Source organism: Arachis ipaensis, chromosome B10 (assembly GCF_059453495.1).
Source record: "Arachis ipaensis isolate K30076 ecotype BB chromosome B10, ASM5945349v1, whole genome shotgun sequence".
Taxonomy (NCBI): Eukaryota; Viridiplantae; Streptophyta; class Magnoliopsida; order Fabales; family Fabaceae; genus Arachis; species Arachis ipaensis.
Genome location: NC_142435.1, coordinates 10,181,774 through 10,202,037, shown reverse-complemented (window position 1 = coordinate 10,202,037; position 20,264 = coordinate 10,181,774). Strand labels below are relative to the sequence as shown.

General features: G+C 36.4%; 4 protein-coding genes across 4 annotated transcripts; 1 reads left to right on the top strand and 3 right to left on the bottom strand.

Moving 5' to 3' along the window:
- Window positions 1-662: 662 nt before the first annotated feature.
- LOC107621581 (phospho-2-dehydro-3-deoxyheptonate aldolase 2, chloroplastic) lies at window positions 663-4,392 on the bottom strand. Its single transcript, XM_016323615.3, has 5 exons — window positions 3,839-4,392; window positions 3,149-3,426; window positions 2,336-2,612; window positions 1,876-2,121; window positions 663-1,219 (listed from the first exon to the last, which is right to left on the bottom strand). Exons 1-5 carry the CDS (start codon window positions 4,304-4,306, stop codon window positions 968-970), a joined length of 1,521 nt encoding a protein of 506 aa, XP_016179101.1. The 5' UTR covers window positions 4,307-4,392; the 3' UTR covers window positions 663-967.
- A 985-nt stretch (window positions 4,393-5,377) lies between these two features.
- Window positions 5,378-8,917, bottom strand: LOC107621580 (polyadenylate-binding protein 2). The gene is made up of 6 exons (XM_016323613.3): window positions 8,693-8,917; window positions 8,444-8,546; window positions 7,939-8,009; window positions 6,013-6,204; window positions 5,814-5,941; window positions 5,378-5,716 (listed from the first exon to the last, which is right to left on the bottom strand). The coding sequence occupies exons 1-6, from the start codon at window positions 8,738-8,740 to the stop codon at window positions 5,668-5,670; spliced, it is 591 nt and encodes a 196-aa protein (XP_016179099.1). The 5' UTR covers window positions 8,741-8,917; the 3' UTR covers window positions 5,378-5,667.
- Window positions 8,918-9,548: 631 nt separating this feature from the next.
- LOC107620088 (ABC transporter G family member 1-like) lies at window positions 9,549-12,698 on the bottom strand. The gene is made up of 8 exons (XM_021112926.2): window positions 12,279-12,698; window positions 11,857-11,936; window positions 11,283-11,753; window positions 11,109-11,195; window positions 10,909-11,037; window positions 10,641-10,832; window positions 10,472-10,558; window positions 9,549-10,362 (listed from the first exon to the last, which is right to left on the bottom strand). The coding sequence occupies exons 1-8, from the start codon at window positions 12,553-12,555 to the stop codon at window positions 9,727-9,729; spliced, it is 1,959 nt and encodes a 652-aa protein (XP_020968585.1). The 5' UTR covers window positions 12,556-12,698; the 3' UTR covers window positions 9,549-9,726.
- A 3,018-nt stretch (window positions 12,699-15,716) lies between these two features.
- Window positions 15,717-20,149, top strand: LOC107621579 (splicing factor). Its single transcript, XM_088505555.1, has one exon. The coding sequence runs from the start codon at window positions 16,169-16,171 to the stop codon at window positions 19,961-19,963; it is 3,795 nt and encodes a 1,264-aa protein (XP_088361681.1). The 5' UTR covers window positions 15,717-16,168; the 3' UTR covers window positions 19,964-20,149.
- The last annotated feature ends 115 nt before the right edge of the window (window positions 20,150-20,264 follow it).

Below are 20,264 nucleotides of genomic sequence, written 5' to 3'. Positions count from 1 at the left end.
AGGAATGATGAATTGAGGGGGTGTGACATAGGAGGCCACATTGTTAAATGTTAAATTTTAGCTCCCCGTACTTCATTCATTGTTAATTGTTAAGTGAAAGCATTGTAGAGGAGATTAGGTTTATCTCGTTTTGTTAGTTACTACTGCTACATCTGCAATGTCTTTTCTCTCTTTCTATCATCTATTCTTTCTTTTCAAAACAACCAAATCAAATCAAATCTTATCCCCATCAATTATAAATTGTTAGCCTTGTGTATGCAATGGATGAAAGAAATTTGGTACTTGAGTGATACATCAATGTAAAGAAGAGTACCAATATACGGTGTTTCATTGATTTTTAAAAATTACTGAAATACCGATGTATCGGTATACTTAAAAACTTTTCTATCTTATGTGGCACTCGCTAGTCTATCGGTGGAGCTATGCATTAAGATTTGTTATTCCAAAACTTCTTTCATCCATCATGAATCCACGAACAAAACAAGATCCTCTTACTCTCAGATCTAGAGTGAGCTTAGAAACCCTTTATAAAAATTTTGTAGTTTTTTACTATTAGGGAAAATTAAACCCTTCAAAAAATTGTGACAAAAAATTATTGATTAGAACGCTATAAAAATGCGCAGCTTTTTTTCTCTTTTGGTAATTGTGTGCCCATGAAGATATACTTAAAAACATTAAATTTTCATTCATCACTCATTACTTAATCTAAAATAAATACGCACATACTTGTCCCCAACAACACTAGAACAAAACTTGCTACTATAACCTGATGCACCCCCTTCTCCATACTTTGACTTAACTGTCTTATAACACTTACACAGTATATAATTTAATAATTTATGTTCTTATGGCCATGGTGGGATTGCTCACAGAATTTGGCCACTCTATATTGGAGAGTGTAATTTATGTTCGTACAACACCATGCTGTGATCCAAGAACAAAGGAAGACACCTTCTTACTCCAATATTTAAAGTGAGGTTAGAGACTGCATTCTTTTCTTGCGCAACCTCTCAGCAATGTTGAATGCAAGCTCTAGAGATTGAGAGGCGTTAAGCCTTGGATCACAATGCGTGTGGTAGCGCGAGCTCAAGTCGTCATAAGTGATGGTCCTCGAACCTCCAACACACTCTGTCACGTTCTGCCCAGTCATTTCCAAATGAACCCCTCCAGGGTAGCTTCCTTCTTGGTCATGGACATCGAAGAATGCCCTCAGCTCAGCCTATTGCAAATAACAACATACAGGAACATGAATTTGTAGTCAGTTGCAATAGAAGTTATGGTAATATGCAATAGCATTCAACCTTGAGACTATGATAGAGCCAGATCGTGAATGCCATTAAGAAAGCACAAACATAACAGATAAATAAAAAATCAATTTGATTCTACTATGTTCAGTTCATCTGCATTTTTAATGTACTGCTGTAATTTTCTAGCACCTACGAAAGTAAATGAAGAGCCAAATAATCATTTAACTAATTATGTGTCAGATCCGTATACTCGCTTTGTTCATCATTAACCTAACAAGGATTACAGCATCTGGTATTTTCCATATTGGTAAAACACTTCATGGAAATTTTGATGGATCATGAGGGTTGGAAAAATCTTATTGGAAATTCTTATTTGAAAGCTGTTGCCAACCGCCAAACAAAAGAAATATTCCAATGATAGTTCTGCAGAGTGTTATGTGAGACAACACGAAAGTCTCTAACATCATGATCCAGAAGCAGACTTTTTTTCCCCAACATTTCCATAGGATCAAAAACAAGATGTATTATAGACCACATAGTCTTTTCAGTGAAAACTTCTGCATTGTGTGAAAATTGATATAAAACAAGTACATATATTTAGATGGAATAAAGTATATATGAAAATTACCCTGATTGCATCAAAAGAACGGGTTTTAAGTCCAGATGGAGCTTTGATGGTGTTGCCATGCATGGGATCACTAACCCAAGTGACAATTTGACCTGCTCCGCGCACTGCTCTGATTAGATGTGGAAGCTTCACTCGCATATTCTCTGCTCCCATCCTAACAATTACAGTAATTCTTCCAGGCTTGTTTTTGGGGTTCAGAATATCTATCAGCTTAACAAGTTCATTTGGATCCATCTTATCACTCACCTGAAAACCACATGGCCTTTTCAGTGGGAGCAAATGCATGCATAGCACATTAAAGATGCTCAGAACTAATTAACAAAGTCTATCAAATGCAAAAGTAATTTTGATAATCAAAACAAAGTTGGTTTAATACAACGTAATCAAACTAAATAGAAAAAAGCGCAAAAGTAATTTGATCAAGCAATATAGCGCTAAATCCTTTAAAGGGACAGTATACCTTAATTCCAAGTGGATTTGCAACTCCTCTCAGGAATTCAACATGAGCACCATCCAGTTGGCGGGTGCGTTCCCCAACCCAGAGCATGTGAGCTGAGCAATCATAATGAAGCCCGGTAGTAGAGTCCTCCCTGGTAAGTGCTTGTTCATAAGGAAGAAGCAAACACTCATGGGAAGTCCAAAACTCTGTTGTAGTCATGATTGGATGCTCCGATGTTAGTCCGGCAGCAATCATGAAGCCAAGAGCCTCATCGACTCGATGAGCCAATTCACGATACCTGTAACCCCACACCACCAAACAAGAACTAATGTAACAGGATGTTGAAAACTTTCTGAGAGAACAATCTCAAGAATAAAAAGTCTCTTTTTCAATTTAAAATGATCTGTAGTTCTGTATATCATTTGCAGAAAGCACGAAAAAGAAAAGTACTAATGCATGAACTACCACTTTAGATCAGAGATGTAAATTAGTAGAGGACCACTACAAGAAAGTTGAAGATATTGGAACAACATAATGAACATCATCCCATCTTTTATTGTTTCTACTTTTTTATTCTGATTTTTCTTCCCATATGTTTGTGCCCGAGATGCCATTTTCCGAATTAAAATTAAGTGCAAATAATCTCAGACTACTTCCAATTTCGTTCCCACTTATTCTAACCCTTTTGTTTCCATGATCTTTTAAGCAAGATGGGAAAAAAGTGCATTTTCAAATACATCCATCCCAAGCGCAAACCACATTAAAGTTTAACCATATAAGAATAAGATTTTTAAATATGGCCTGATTTGAGATTTTAGGGGATAGAAAAGATGCCTGTCTCCCTGCTCACTACGCTCCATGAAATCCAGATTCCATTGGTTGACCCTTTGCATGGCAGCATAACCTCCGGTGGCAAATGCACGCAACAGGTTCAGAGTAGCCACAGATTGGGTGTAGGCTCTTATCATCCTCTGCGGATCCGGAATTCTCGATGCAGCATCAAATGCATCCCCATTCACATTATCACCCCTGTAACTAGGCAGCTTCACTCCGTTCTTCTCCTCAAAAGGGTCTGACCTTGGCTTCGCAAACTGGCCCGCCATTCTCCCCACCTAAACCACCATATCCAACAGTTTTAAGAATATCATACATTCTGATTGATTCATAATATAATGCTAAAGCATACACATAAAACAAGCTAAAACTGAATGCCTAAATGGAAATTAAAAAATTGTCTCCAACTTTCCATCAAATCATTTATAAATGTAAAACATGATTCATGACAGTAGTTGTGTGCAAGTAATCATTGCTATTTATAGATCAAATCATTAATTGAGGGATTGGATAACCTCCAACCCAAGAAAGGCACCCAACCTTTTTTTACCAAGGTAAATTTGATCAACCACAATACAACACTCTCCTGATTCTTCATCAAAATGGCTCCAAATTTCAGATTTAATTACAATTTGAATGAATTGTTGAGAGAATTGAGTAAATTAGGGATGACGATAAAAAAAAAAAAACCTTGATAACAGGCATTTGACCACCGAACATAAGAACAACGCCCATCTGAAGAATGACACGGAAGGTGTCACGGATATTGTTAGCATTGAATTCCTTGAAGCTCTCAGCGCAGTCACCGCCCTGAAGGAGGAAGGCGTTGCCCATGGCGGCCTGAGCGAGCTTCTCCTCGAGGCTCCTGGCCTCTCCGGCGAACACGATCGGAGGGAAGGTCTCCAGAGTGTGAAGAACCTGATCGACGGAGCTCTGATCTGGATACTCCGGAAGCTGAAGCGCCTTCTTCGTTCTCCAGCTGTTGAGGCTCCATTTCGTGGATGCTGGAGCTGAAGCAGAGGCAGAAGCGGTTGATGGTGACGCTGATTTTGATGAGGGCTCTGCGGAGTTTGCAACGACAATGGATCTGCGTGGTTTCTGGAAAGGTGCGAAGAGACAAGGTTTGAAGCTGATAAGGGATGATGATGCCAGAGCCATTGCAATTTGCAGAGACACTCCTATATCTGATTCAGCGATAAACAACTTTATGGAGTAGTAGTTTAATATTACCCTAAATTTATACTATTATAATTTATAATCCTAAATTCTAATTTTTATAACTTAAATGTACACTGATAAATTTATTAATTAAAAAAATATTTAATATAAATGATATCTAAAATTATTTGTATTAGTATATTAAAATTAAATCTTTAATTTATATATATTATTTTTCAACTAAGTTTTGTTTTGTCTTAGTTGGTTTTTTCCCATGTGAGAGTGTCCGAAAGGGAATCTGACAAGGAGCGATGAGGATCTGCGCAGACATTAACGGTGTCTGAGTGAGTCGGCTGTAATCTTGGCAACTTGATACTTTGAAGGGTAAACAGAAACAGAATAGAGAATACAAAAGTTGGTATATTCTACTATTCGAGGGAGTAAAATAATGATAAATGTCCTTTTTGTGAGTTGAATAATTCAAGCCTTATCCTAAAAGTTTCCAAGTTGACATGCTAAATATTATAATCATCAATAATACTCTTCAATAGTGTGCTTAGATCTTTGTTTTGTCCTTTTGAGGGTAGAAATAGAATGGAAATTTCTGGGGGGAAGAAAAGGTTGGTTTAAGTAATTGATCATTTTCGGCCAAAAAAAAAAAATCTAGATAATATTAATTTAATCCTTTTATTGGATACTATTATTAATTCAATCATTAGCTTTCTATTATGAATAAACTCGGACAAATTAACGAACTCAACTACCCACCCATAGGTGCTCAAATGTTATGAATTTAAATTTTAACGATTTTATTTTTCACTAATTCAATCGTAAAAATGACCGTGACAGCTTAAAAAACTATAATTCTTAATAATCAACACTAAAGCCATCTGATTTACGTTTTCTTTTCACTTAATTGGTTTAGTGGGTTCATTGGACTAATTAAACAACACGCAAACAATGGGGTACAAAAGAGTATGTGACGTATAAAATAGCGAATGGTCACAGTCTATGCATGGCCCATTTTCATAAAGAAAAATATCGGCAACAATAATGCAATATAGATGAATAGGCAACTCAAAACAAAACCCACGAATTACCACATTTACCAAGGATAATTTTACAATAACTTCATTTTAATATTCTATACTAAAGCAATGCAAAGTAAAAGCAGGCCCAAGCACAACAATTTTACAAGGTTTGCTGTTTAAGTCAAAGCTTAATCCTCACAGAACAAAAGAACTCAATCAAATGAATATATGGTTGGAAAACTCCCACATAGCATGCCTAAAACCCTATGGTAGTTGGTACTAGATGATGGAGAAGTGGGGCATTCTGTTCATCCAACCAGAATTGGACAATCAATAGTAGGGGCTATAGCGCATTGGCATTCTGAACCTTGGAACCTTTCTGTAATTAACAGACAAATCTGGTTAAGTTTTACTATCGCAGCATAAAAACAGAACACATTGGAGAGGGCAAGAAGCCAAGAACTAAGTGCATATACCCATATCCATAAGGAGCATAGGCGAAAGGAGGTGCATATGGCGGTCTGCCTCTAAATCCCATGTGTGGATTAGGTCGGCGGCCACGGAACTGCTTCATCCCGGGTATGTTCGTCCTCTTAGCTGTTACCTGAAAAATGTTCAAATAAGCATACATGGTTAAAAAAATTGAAGTGAACGGTGAGAGCCTCTAGCTGTAACCTTTAATTGACGCCCATGCAATTCAGATTCATTCAGCAAAAGGGCCTCTTGAACAGCCTCTGTTTCAATAAACTCTACATACGCATAACCCTTGGGTTGGCCAAACTTATCAGTCCGAATGGTGACTCTGTTTACTGTTCCACATGATTGAAAATGCTGCTGCACTTCTTCAGGAGTGCATGAATAGTCCACCTGTGGAGTGTGTCAAATCCAAGAGATTACATGATGGCATCACAGCTAAGAAACAAGCAAAACCAAAATGATTATTAAATGGAAATGGTTTCAAATAATTGTCAACACTTAAACACCAGCCTTTCAGGATAAAAGATGAGTCATCAGTGTCCTATTTACTAGTACAACCAGATAACTTATTATCATTTGCCTAATTATCCATGCAACATTCAATGGAAAAAATAAATATATCTGAAAATACAAGCTTTATCAACAAAAGCATCTTAAGTATATATATAATAAGCATATTTTATAGTAATTTTATTGTGATAGCTTTGGTCACCATGCCAAAAAGATAATCAGCCTTATTTTGCAGGAACACTCCTCCTTGCAAGTTGCAAATAATTATGTTAGTACTGGTTTTCCCGCAACTAAAACGCAAAAGGCTTGATATGTCTTCAACCAATGGGCAACAGCAGGCATGCTAACATGCAGGAAACCTTCCGGGACAAAATACTTTGTCCTGGCCTATATGACTGCAAGTATCAAGATGCATCCTCCGAAATGCAAGGTACACTTTAAAGAATAGAGTACCATATTGCCATTAGACAACCACAAATGAAAAGATCTGGGAAGCTAAATTTCAAAATCCATCAATTAGTATTCAGATTCTTGGTAATTTATAAAAATATAAACTTTTCTTTTTTTTCCTTCACAGCTATCCATTGTGCAAGTTACTCTCTATAGTGCACCTCAATTCTTTTTCTTTCTTTTTTCTTTAGTTTTTGAGGTAAAAGCAGTGTTAAAACAGGGGAGACAATTAAAAAGACCCAAGTTAAAAGAAATCCCTTTTGATCCTACAAAAGGATAAAATAAGAATGTCGAGGATCTCTCACCATGGAAAAAGGAGGTCTACATATTTCTCGAGCACTAGGCACCACTAAAAGCATCCTTTGAACTTGCAACCAAAATGATATAAAGTCATATAGTACTTGACCTAGAGAGCATGTCCTCTTCTCACCAGTAGGAGTCCTGGCTCATAATCTCCAATCTAACAATTCCTCAGTCAATCCCAACGCAAAAAGTTGGCAGTATGCCAATTAAAACTTCTAGCTAAAGGCTTATCATTTTTATCCTTAAATATAACAAATTGATTTTTTTTTCCTTTTCTTTTTTTCTTGGTTCATTATTTCTTTTCCCTCATTCTCTCAAAATATGAAAATTCACAAAACCTCAAAGATCACTTCCCTTAACTAATTTTACCCTCTCTTCTATCCCTCAAAGGTTTTTTTTTTTTTTTTGCATTTTATATTTTATTTTTTCACTCTCAGTTAATTTCAAGTTCTTAATGAAAATTTTTTTCTCCTCCAGCCATATGTTATCCTATACTTTCAACGGCAGCATTACAATAGCAGAAAACTCGTAGATGGAAGCATAACCTGCGATTGTAGTCAAAACATCACGTCAAAGCAGGATGCCACCAAATGGAAACACAATCCAAATGCAAAACAGAACAAGCATATTCAACAGCAACGAAAGATTTGAACTTCCCAGGATAAAATATGCAAAGTCCAATGTATTTATCCACCAATACACATTGGCTCATAAACAAATGAATTAGACAAAAGTTATGACGTTGATATCTTCGAAAGAAGTTAAGACATTAATATATTCAGTCCATATCATGAGTGGTGAGGAAAAGACAGCCAAACAACATAAAAATTTCTCAAGTAAAGAGGGAATGAGAGAGCTCACATTGCCTACAAAGACTGAACGAGAATCTATCTCCTCTCTGTTGACCTGACTAGCAGATGCAGTTCCGAGATCTATTGGGAGATTAGAATCAATAACAGACAATGGAGTCTAACAATACACTGGAATAACATTGTTTACACATTAACATAGATAAGAATGAGAAGGGAATGAAAAAGAGAGAGAAAAACATAACAAACCACATAAAAAATGGTCTAAAAGTATAATGCAATAATATTAAGCATGAAGCCCTGTGAACTCTAAAACAGAGGTCAACAAAATTCAGTTTGAATTTGTTCATAACATGAATATTCAAATGAGTATACAAGAATATAGCTTCTCTTCACAGCCAAGTGAGAGAATGCTACTCATTAGCCAGTAACAAAACAAGCCAAATCGTAATCATCCAACCAGAAACAAAACATCTTGTAGGCAAAGGAGTTAGGACACGTTCTATGATCAATGCAGAACGAGAAATCATTTACAAAATAAAAATTAAAATAGCTACCCTGAACAGATCCCATTTCCTTCTCGACCTTGGCTTGCATCTCTTTAAGAGCAGCAGTTTCATCTTCTATATCCTTCAAGCGCTTATCCATGTCATCAAAATCCTGCACTCACAATAGCAGTGGCGTATCATCAAAATTAGGGTTTCGGATTCGAACATCAGCAGCACAGAAGAGGGAAGCGCGATTCAATGAAATCAGGTGAACTCAAAGAAACAGAGAATAGCAACAAAAGAAGAAAGAGATAATACAGGTTCGTTGTTATCTTCGGCGTTCATGTCGACGTCGTCGTTTTCCATTTCTCCGTCAAAAGAGAAACGCCGGCAGAAGCGCACCCTCCTTTCCCTTCGCCTTCTCTTTCAATTTGCGAATCAGGGTTCGTATAATAACTTGGGCCCCCTACCAAGATATTTTTTCGTAATAATTCAAGTTTCAATTTTTCAATATTTATTTGAATAGAACTCGGATTCGCCACCATAAAAAAAAAAATAAAAAATAAAAATTTAGGTACAGACTACAGTCAACTTGATTTGAAGTTAATAATTGAGAATTATTAAATAATTTAATTAATTTGATTAAATTATTATGTAACGATTCTTAATTATTAACTTCACATAAAATAGATTACACCTAAATTTTCACCTTAAAAAATACAATTTTAATAAAAATTAATAAAATTATAAAGTTATATTACATAATTAGCTAACAAAAATATTGATCCCAATAATCCAACAAGAAAATATGGCTTTTCCACCCATTAAAATTGGGACTTATAGAAAATATACCATTGAAGTTGTCATAGCATATGTTTGATTGGATAATAATATTGACATATATATAAATTTTTTTACAAATAATGATTATGTTTATAAAAATTTTCAATTTACTTTTATTCTCCATAAAAAACTTTAGCATTTCAAAAGTTACTTTTATTGTAAGTCACTATCACAAAAAACAATGATTAATATCTTATTAAAACTTTAGTTGTCTAACCATTTGCATTTGTAAGTTACATTTTTTAATTGACCATAATTATGGCTTTGAACTTTTGATCATAATGATGAGTAACTATATAAAATTCTTTGCACAAAATCAAAATTTGAAATCTTAGTATAACAAAGCTAGATAGAGTTTTTGAAGTGATAAATTTTTATAATGGTATTTTAGTCTAGGAGTATCTATAGCAGAAACAAAAATAGTGTTTCCTAAACAATCATGCAAGATCAGCTTAGTTGTCATGCACTCTCATCACTCAATAATGCAGAAATTTTGCACCAATCTTATGCTATTTCCACTTGAAGGCTGCAACAATAGGCTTCACTTTTTCCATGGCCTTGATGATCACCAAGAACAAGACTCTATACAAAACCAACATCCCCAACAATATGAAAAGATCAACCCACTTTGAGTGACACATTTCCACTTCCCATAAGTCTCTTAGCATTTCTTCACCACTAATGTTCTTCATATGCTCCCCAACTTGATCATTATTATTTTTGTTGGTAAATATTAGACCTTCAAACTCATTCTTGAACAATCCTTGGTATGCATACTTGTGAATTGAAATGTAGTATAAAGGGTATTTCCAAATTGGTTTAGGAAGATCACTTGGCAACTTATAGAATCCACCATTTAACATCATTACTCCCAGAATTCCACAGCCAGTGATTATTCCAGTCAAGAAATTTGGAACCATGCTGGCAACAATCATCATAAGGCTCTCAACTAACATCACAGAAACAAAAAGGACACAAGTGAAGTACACAAAGTGTTGACAACTATGGTGAAGATTAGTTAGGTAATAAACAAGTGCTCCTGGTATCAGTGATATCAATAATATGTATGGAATGGATGATAATGTTTGTCCAATGATGTATGCAGTGACACCATAATGCCCATTAAGTCTCTCTTTTTCAAATACCTGAATGAAAAAAAGCAAGAGAAAATAGTCAAATACCCCATTAGTTAACTATATTTGGTGCCAAAAATTTGCATTTGCAAATGACATGAACATAAAAGGATTAGCCTACCTTCATTTCCTCTACAAAGGAAGGAAATCCACCAATGGTTATGAAAGTGAGGAATGTGGCCACAAACATGAGCAATGAGCCTCTAGCCTAAAATCATTAACAAGATTGATGAGTTGGTTATTCTTTGGTATATCTTTTGTATCTAGATATACATTAAGATTTGTGTTACCTGAGCTGATTCTTTGCTTGAACCAATGTTGTAGAAAATTGTACCAAGGCATATAGCCAAAGCGCCATAGATGAATAGGCGTAGCCAGTAGTAGCCTAAATCGCGATACATATTCAAGTATGATCTTCTTGTAAGAACAATGCATTGAGTAAAGAATGCAGCATTGCTTTTCTTCTCCATTGCACTAGAATCCTGCTCCCATTAAGTTTGTTTATCACTAGGTATCATATTTATACCAATCAATAAGAATGTAAGTAAATGCACTTACACCAGTTCTTATGGCAACTATTTCTGTTTGAATTTGTTGACTAATTTCAGATGATTGGTATGATTTTACAAGCATATAAATAGCTTCTTCTGTGGTAAGTCCATCAGTTAATCCTTGCTCAGGGTCCTCCTAGGAATATAAAAGTACATCAGCAAAATAAACAAATTAGTTCACAAGAGGTAGAAAAAAATTGCACTAACCAGCTCAAAATCCTTATTAATGGCTTTCACAAAATGATCAGAAGGATTCTGGAGAGTTGGGCAGGGAAAACCATTCAATGCAAAAAACTGCATGCAACTAAGAACAAGTTAGCTTCAAACTACACATGATAATAATTGTGCTGACACACATACTAGGCTTCTTCAAATTCGAACCTTATTCGCAGCAGAAGCAGGGCCAAAGTAGACTAATTTACCATTAGAAAGAAGACAAAGGTTGTGAAAGAGTTGGAAAACTTGAGTGTTAGGTTGATGAATAGAAGCAATAATAGTCCTTTGAATGCCATCAGTTTTATTCAATCTTGCTATTCTGTTCATAACATAAAAAGAAGCTGCACTATCAAGTCCACTAGTTGGTTCATCAAGGAATAGAAGGTTAGGACGTGTAATAATCTCAATGCAAATGCTAACTCTCCTTTTCTGGCCACCACTAATGCCTTTGGAACCACACCCTCCAATCCTTGTGTGAATGGCATCTTGCAAACCCATTTCCTTGATTGTGAATTCAGCTCTTTCTTTCTTTTCAAACTTGGACATTGAATCAGGTAATTGGAGTTGAGCTGAGTAGTACACTGCTTCTTCAACTGTTAGTGTGGTCAACATAGCATCATCTTGTGTTAGATATGCCTGTATATAACATGTTAAAAAAGGCTTCAGTTGAGTGTGGAAATGGTTAGAGGGAAACAAGAAAAATAATATTGTAGAAATAATTGTATTAGTCTCTTCTTACTGATGTTCCATAAGCAAGTGCTTGTTTTCGTCCATTGATTAAGATATCACCTGTCTGTTTTGCTTTTGAATTCAACCTACCTGCAATATAATTTGAACATGGCAATTAAGGCCTTAACTTGGAAGTTCTTCAGCTTTTGAAAAGGTTCGTTTTGTTGATATAATTATAATCTCTCTATGTTGCAGCACATTTTGTGTTGGTTTAGAAACTAAAGAAACTCATATTTGCCTCTATTTCTATTTATTACGATTTAAGAAAGTCGCACGTTTATTAAAATTTGGCCAGCACTTAACCAACAAAAGAAAAGTGAGTAATCCCACACAATTATATGTAATCTCACACCATTAAAAATACTAATGATGACTAATTAATGGCTATAAATCATAAAATTTGCTGACTCCTAACACTTCTCAGATAGGTACCTGCTAAGGCATCGAGAAGTGTGGTCTTGCCACAACCAGAAGGACCCATAACAGCAAGAAGCTGTCCTGGCTTGGCATACCCTGTTTGGCTTTCAAGGATTATTGCCTTCTTCCCATCCTTTCCACTTGGTTTTGACATTGTCACCCACAACTCCTCCCATGTCAAATAAACACCCTCTCTCACCACAATTGGAACATCTTGTCTTGATGACCCATCTTCAACATAACCACCTCTTCCTCTTCTTGTTCCAAGAGGTGCACAAAGAAAGGAACTCATGCTATAATTGATTAATTATTTTGTGTGTAACTTGCCTTTGTGAGTTGCGTAGCTAGTAGTTTGAGACGCAAGCTTAGTAGTTAGTTACTAACATAATGATCCAAGTGTATAGAAAATGACCTTGCATTTTAAGTCTGCTATGATGTTATGAACTTATGATGTTATTTAAAGCTGTGTTTGTTTATAAGGATAGGACATTGAGATATAGATACAGAGACATAAAATTATTTTTGACAGGTGAGATATGGAAAAAAATATTGTATCATGAGACACTAAATTGATGTATTTTGTATATTTTCTGACTGGAAAAATACAAAAATACAATATAGGTACGATCACACGTGATAGTCTTGTTATGTGCTTGATGGAGAGACAAAAAACTTAAAAGGTCAATTCTATAGTACCTATGAATTGGTATCTAAATTTTGCGTAACTTACCTTTGGTAGTAAGTTTTGATTTTTTTTAAAAAATATTTATTATTATATCTTTTAAATTAAATATTATTTTTTAATAAAAAAGCACTGTGTTTTAGACACCATAGTATTCACCGACTTTAAAAAACGTGCATTATCTTTTTCCACTGAAGAAAAGTTGGGGAAGTTAAGTAAGCTATGTATGTACTATGTAACAGTATATATGAAAGGAAAGTAGTCAGAAAAGAACAAGAGTGCGCAAATTACAGCGCCATATGCGCATATATATCCAGATACACATATACATACATGGTATTTGGTATGAGTAATTGTCTTTAAGTAGTCGCCGCCCCCACCCAATTATGAAGCTACGTACCCAATGCAACAACCAACAAGTTAACTGATCTCTTGTTCTCTTTTTTCTCTTTTTATTAGGATAGGAATAGAATATAGCACTGTACAATAAGAGAAAATTACACTCCCCTCCTTCGAAATGTTAAAATAACACTCTCATTCCCTCTATTTTATAAATGTACATTTTCTTTTCTTCTAACTTTTAAAAAACCTTCTCTTTAATCTATTTTAAACTTTTTGTATTAACTAATGTTAACTTTATCCATTTTTTAAAAAAAATATTTTTTTTTAAAAAATACCCATTAATAAAAATTTTATTTTTTATCATTAAATTTTGCTTACCAAAATATCTTTTAATAAATTATTCTTTTATTGATTAAATTATATTTTTTAAAAAATTTAATAATTATATAATTTTTTCTAAAATACCCTTCAATAATTTTTTAATTATTAAATTATAATTTCACCAAAATTTTTGTTAATAATTTTTTTATATTTTACTATTAATTTTTCGATATCTATATATATTAATTTAACATTAAATAAAAAATTTTAGTAAGATTATTTTTCAATATCAATATATATTAATTGTTATATATATATTAACAGTAGTAAGATTTTTTTAATTAATGTTAAAATAATATATATTGATATTAAAAAATTAATAGTAAAATATAAAAATAATTGTTAACAAAAATTTTGATAAAATTATAATTTAATAATAAAAAAATTATTGAAGAGTAGGTATCTTAGAAAAAAATAATTTAATTATTGATTTTTTAAAAAATATTTTAATAAAATACAATTTAATGAATAAAAAAAATAATTTATTAAAGGATATTTTGGTAAGCAAAATTTAATGATAAAAAATAAAATTTTTGCTAATGGGTATTTTTTTCAAAAAATAATTTATTTTTTCTTAAAAAATGGATAAAGTTAATATTAGTTAACACAAAAAATTTTAAATGAATTAAAGAGGAGGTTTTTTAAAAGTTAGAAGGGAGGAGAATGTACATTTATAAAATAGAAGGGAGGACCGTGTCATTTTAGTATCTCGCAGGAGAAGGGAGTGAAATTTTCTCGTACAATAATCGCCAAGGTTCAAGGACTATGGAAGCTGAAGTTGCCCCCACAAAGTTAAGATCTTTATTTAAAAAGCTCTACATGACTATCTTTCGGTCTTTACTCATATTCACTGTCATTGTCTATTTACATCGTCAAGTAATAGAAATGATCCTTCACTGTTTGTTCTACTGCTCTATAAGTAAAGAAGTATAGTCTCAAAGTTCTTTTAGAGACGGTCTTCTCTCATAAAATTTTGATAATTTTTGAACATGATGGATTGCAGCAATAAAAATGATTAACTCGTTGAAAAATATTGACTGAAACTCTCAATTGCTTATCATTATTTGTTGGCACTACTAAAAAACTCACAACTAGTTAGTTAGTCTTTAAAAACTACACTTCGATGTCATCTGCCATTTTTGCAAATTCGGTCAAGTTACTTTATAAAATTCCGAAAAAAAATCTCTTCTACCTCATCATGTCGTCATCTTCCTGAAGATAATTCTTAGTTTCACTCAATTCATCTTATTACTTTCTTTTTTCTAACTTATTCTTAATTTGTCTATACACAGTTGAATGTATATTATTAGTGTATTTTTTAAAAGATTCTCACCTTTTCCTATGCTATCCTATTTTAGATATCTTTATATTTTTTTTTTACTAATTAATAAAATATAACCTACTACTTTTCAAAAAAAAAAAAAAACAAAACAAAACAAAAGACGTTTATTTGATTGATTAATTTTTTTGCCTTAACGGTTTTTTCATAAAATGACAATATTGTGTACAATAATTTCCATCGTTCCTACTGACGTCGTGCTAGTTTAGAAAACAAACATCCTTGCTGAATTCAATGCATGGCACTAGTTCTCATAGTTTTTCATGGAAAATTTACTATTCAACTGTTCAGAAGTGATCTTTTCATTTATACAAGACTTGAATCATAATTATAATGATTGATTATTGATTATAAAATCAAATATTTTGATCATCTTTAACTAATTCAATAATTGTTAATAATCCTACAACATTAGTTATTTTTTAAATTATAACATAAATAAATAAAAGGGTGGATTAATAGGTATTTTTCACTAGTCTAAGATTTTTTTCAATTGCACATAGTTATTTATCATATTTAATTAGTTATAATTTAAATACAAATTAAAAACAATTGTCATAATCTTTGGAGCAAATGTTAAATTAATATGCTCCAAAATATCCAGTAATATTTATTTTTTTTGGACAGAAAATTTAAGCCCAAAGCTAGGAGGGCCTTAGGCCCAAAGTAATATTAAAAAGGCACAAACAGAGGGTCAGCTGCTGGATCTAGTAAGTAGTAACACAAGACATCAGCAAACCCTTCACCGGAGCAGTCCTGAAGAAGATCGCCGTCAAGCATTGAGGGAGGAGCCTCCCATCGCCGCCACCTTTTCCAACTTGTGCCCATTAACTTCCTTCTAGGTATCATTCAAACTTTCTCTCTGGGTCATTACTCATTAGGTATCATTCAAACTTAGAACCAAACAGAGTGTTTTTGGGCCTGGAAGAGCATGGTTCAGGCCCATAAATGACATCCAAAAACCGACATTGAGAGTCGGTTATTTCGCAAAGGATTTTTATTTTTCTAGAATTTCATCTTTGAATCTGTTTCATTTCTTCTCACTTCTCAGAACTCCGTTTTCGCCTTCTTCGTCACTTTCTCACTCTTTCAAACCCTAATCTTCAGACTCCCTAGGGTTTACGCTAATATCAATTAAGAAGCATCAGAAACGCAACGAAAATGGCGTCTTTGGATCAAGAGATTGCAAAGACGCAGGAAGAGCGCAAGAAGACGGAGCAGCAACTCGCATCCCTCACTTCTCTCACCTTCGACACTGACCTCTATGGCGGTTCCGACAAGGGCTCCTACCTCACCTCAATCCCTGCCAACGAAGATGAAGAGAATATCGATGCCATGGATAACGAGGTTCATCGCAAGCTTCCCTCCTATACTGCCCCCAAATCTCTGCTCAAGGAGATGCCCGGTGGTGATGACAGCGACGCCGGATTGGGATTAAGGAAGCCGCAGAAGATTATCGACAGGGAGGGTGAGTACCACCAAAAGAGGCTCAAGCAGGTCATCTCGCCGGAGCGCCACGATCCCTTCTCTGCTGGCGAGAAGACACCGGACCCCTCCGTCAGGACCTACGCCGATGTCATGAGGGAGCAGGCGCTGAAGAGGGAGAAGGAGGAGACCTTGAAGGCCATTGCTAAGAAGAAGAAGGAAGAGGAGGAGGCTGCTAAGGCGGCGCCACCACATGCTCCACCGGCGCAGCAGCAACAGCAACAGCAGAAGCGGAGGAACAGGTGGGACCAGTCACAAGATGAGGGTGGTGCTGCAAAGAAGTCGAAAACCTCGGATTGGGATATGCCGGACACAACTCCGGGGAGGTGGGATGCCACCCCTACCCCGGGGAGGGTGACTGACGCGACTCCGGGAAGGAGGAACAGATGGGATGAGACTCCTACGCCTGGGAGGTTGGTGGATTCAGATGCAACACCTGCTGGTGGTGTTACCCCTGGTGCTACGCCTGCTGGGATGACTTGGGACGCTACCCCTAAGCTCTCCGGCATGGCTACCCCAACCCCGAAGAGGCAGGGTTCTAGGTGGGATGAAACTCCTGCTACTATGGGCAGTGCAACCCCTTTGCCCGGTGCTACCCCTGCGGCTGCTTATACCCCTGGTGTGACCCCTGCCGGTGGGTTTGGATTGGCCACTCCAACCCCCGGGCAATTGCGTGGCTCTGTGACCCCGGAGCAGTATAATTTGTTGAGGTGGGAGAGGGATATTGAGGAGAGGAATAGGCCTTTGACTGATGAGGAGCTTGATGTCATGTTTCCTCAAGAAGGGTATAAGATTTTGGAGCCACCTGCTTCATATGTGCCTATTAGGACCCCTGCGAGGAAGCTTCTCGCAACGCCTACTCCGATGGGGACTCCTCTTTATCAGATCCCTGAGGAGAACCGTGGTCAGCAGTTTGATGTTCCTAAGGAAGCACCTGGTGGGTTGCCATTCATGAAACCCGAGGATTACCAGTATTTTGGTGCTTTGTTGAATGAAGAAAATGAAGAGGAGTTGTCACCTGATGAGCAGAAAGAGAGGAAGATCATGAAACTTCTGCTCAAGGTGAAGAATGGAACGCCCCCTCAAAGGAAAACAGCTCTAAGACAGCTCACTGATAAGGCTCGTGAGTTTGGTGCTGGGCCGTTGTTTAACAGGATTTTGCCTCTGCTCATGCAACCTACACTGGAGGACCAAGAGAGGCACTTGTTGGTTAAGGTAATTGATAGGGTTTTGTATAAATTGGATGAATTGGTTCGCCCTTATGTGCATAAGATTCTTGTTGTGATTGAACCTTTGTTGATTGATGAAGACTACTATGCCCGTGTGGAGGGGAGAGAAATCATCTCTAACCTTAGTAAGGCTGCTGGTTTGGCCACTATGATTGCAGCCATGCGACCTGATATTGATAACATCGATGAATATGTTAGGAACACTACTGCTAGGGCTTTTAGTGTTGTTGCTTCAGCTCTTGGTATTCCTGCGCTCTTGCCCTTTTTGAAGGCTGTCTGTCAAAGTAAGAAATCATGGCAGGCTCGGCACACGGGGATTAAGATTGTTCAACAGATTGCTATTTTAATTGGTTGTGCAGTTTTGCCACATTTGAGATCCCTTGTGGAAATTATTGAGCATGGTCTGAATGATGAGAATCAGAAAGTGAGAACTATCACTGCTTTGTCTCTTGCTGCTCTTGCAGAGGCTGCAGCTCCTTATGGTATTGAAAGTTTTGACTCTGTGTTGAAGCCACTATGGAAGGGTATCAGGCAACACCGTGGTAAGGTGTTGGCTGCATTTTTGAAGGCCATTGGTTTTATCATTCCATTGATGGAAGCTCTATATGCCAGTTACTATACTAAGGAAGTGATGCTTATTCTGATTCGTGAATTCCAGTCACCTGATGAGGAAATGAAGAAAATTGTTCTGAAAGTGGTGAAGCAATGTGTGAGCACCGAGGGTGTGGAGGCGGATTATATTAGAAATGATATCCTCCCTGAGTTTTTCAGGAATTTCTGGGTTAGGAGGATGGCTCTGGATAGAAGAAATTATAAGCAACTTGTCGAGACTACTGTAGAGATTGCTAATAAAGTTGGTGTTGCTGATATTGTTGGAAGGATAGTTGAGGATCTTAAAGATGAGAGTGAACCTTACAGGCGAATGGTTATGGAGACTATTGAGAAGGTGGTCACGAACTTGGGATCATCTGATATAGATGCAAGGTTAGAAGAGCTTCTCATTGATGGTATTCTATACGCATTCCAAGAGCAGACCAGTGATGATGCTAATGTGATGCTTAATGGGTTTGGTGCTGTTGTGAACTCCCTTGGGCAGCGAGTGAAACCTTATCTTCCTCAGATTTGTGGTACCATCAAATGGCGTTTAAACAACAAGAGTGCAAAGGTGAGACAGCAAGCAGCAGACCTTATTTCAAGGATTGCTGTTGTTATGAAGCAGTGCCATGAGGAACAACTGATGGGCCATCTTGGTGTTGTGTTGTATGAATATTTGGGAGAGGAATATCCCGAAGTTCTTGGGTCAATTTTGGGAGCTCTCAAGTCAATCGTCAATGTTATTGGTATGACGAAGATGACTCCACCTATCAAAGATTTGCTTCCCAGGTTGACACCAATTTTGAAGAATAGGCATGAGAAAGTGCAGGAAAATTGTATTGATCTTGTGGGGAGAATTGCTGACCGTGGTGCAGAGTTTGTGCCAGCTAGAGAATGGATGAGGATCTGTTTTGAGCTTCTTGAGATGCTGAAGGCACACAAGAAGGGAATTCGAAGGGCGACTGTGAACACTTTTGGTTATATTGCAAAAGCCATTGGTCCACAGGATGTCTTGGCAACTCTTCTGAATAACCTCAAGGTGCAGGAGAGGCAGAACCGTGTCTGCACTACTGTAGCAATTGCAATAGTTGCAGAGACGTGCTCGCCTTTCACAGTGTTACCTGCTTTGATGAATGAGTACCGTGTGCCAGAGCTCAATGTGCAAAATGGTGTCCTCAAGTCACTCTCTTTCCTCTTTGAATACATTGGTGAAATGGGAAAGGATTACATCTATGCTGTGACTCCATTGCTTGAGGATGCTCTCATGGACAGAGATTTGGTTCATAGGCAGACGGCAGCTTCTGCTGTGAAGCACATGGCGCTGGGAGTAGCTGGATTGGGTTGTGAGGATGCTCTAGTTCATTTGCTGAACTATGTCTGGCCAAACATTTTCGAAACCTCTCCTCACGTGATCAACGCTGTGATGGAAGCCATTGAAGGGATGAGGGTAGCCTTGGGTGCTGCCGTTATTCTCAACTACTGCCTCCAAGGGCTGTTCCACCCAGCAAGAAAGGTTAGGGAAGTGTATTGGAAGATCTATAATTCACTGTACATCGGAGCTCAGGATGCTCTTGTAGCTGCATACCCCATCTTGGAGGATGAGCAGAACAATGTGTACAGCAGACCAGAGTTGATGATGTTCGTGTAGATCATAGTTTAGGCACTAATTGATATCTGTTGTTTTAAGCACTTGTCAGTATTTTTATTATGTCCATATTAACAATAATGTTTTATCATAGCTGGACTTACCTAGTGATGCCTACTTTTGAACGCTAAATTTATATCCTTCTACGTCGTACTATTATTATGCATGAATGAATGAGGAATTCTTCTATCAGCGGTGTCTTGTTAATATGCAGTGGCTTCAAGAGTTCAATAAGTCGCTTGATGATTTTGATACATGAATAGCATTTAGGGGTCGAGTACAATGGTATATGCGTGAATTTCCT

Excerpts from the sequence above, each read along its gene's own strand:
- LOC107621580 (XM_016323613.3), bottom strand. The coding sequence starts at position 8,740 with ATGGAAAACGACGACGTCGACATGAACGCCGAAGATAACAACGAACCT. Across the intron at positions 8,547-8,692 it reads CCGAAGATAACAACGAACCT|GATTTTGATGACATGGATAA; the intron begins GTATTATCTCTT and ends TTGTGAGTGCAG. Across the intron at positions 5,717-5,813 it reads TATGCTCCTTATGGATATGG|AAAGGTTCCAAGGTTCAGAA; the intron begins GTATATGCACTT and ends TGTTAATTACAG.
- LOC107620088 (XM_021112926.2), bottom strand. The coding sequence starts at position 12,555 with ATGAGTTCCTTTCTTTGTGCACCTCTTGGAACAAGAAGAGGAAGAGGT. Across the intron at positions 11,754-11,856 it reads CACTTGCTTATGGAACATCA|GCATATCTAACACAAGATGA; the intron begins GTAAGAAGAGAC and ends TGTTATATACAG. Across the intron at positions 10,363-10,471 it reads CCTTTGTAGAGGAAATGAAG|GTATTTGAAAAAGAGAGACT; the intron begins GTAGGCTAATCC and ends TTTTTCATTCAG.
- LOC107621579 (XM_088505555.1), top strand. The coding sequence starts at position 16,169 with ATGGCGTCTTTGGATCAAGAGATTGCAAAGACGCAGGAAGAGCGCAAG.
- LOC107621581 (XM_016323615.3), bottom strand. The coding sequence starts at position 4,306 with ATGGCTCTGGCATCATCATCCCTTATCAGCTTCAAACCTTGTCTCTTC. Across the intron at positions 3,427-3,838 it reads GTCAAATGCCTGTTATCAAG|GTGGGGAGAATGGCGGGCCA; the intron begins GTTTTTTTTTTT and ends ATGGTGGTTTAG. Across the intron at positions 1,220-1,875 it reads GTTCTTTTGATGCAATCAGG|GCTGAGCTGAGGGCATTCTT; the intron begins GTAATTTTCATA and ends TATTTGCAATAG.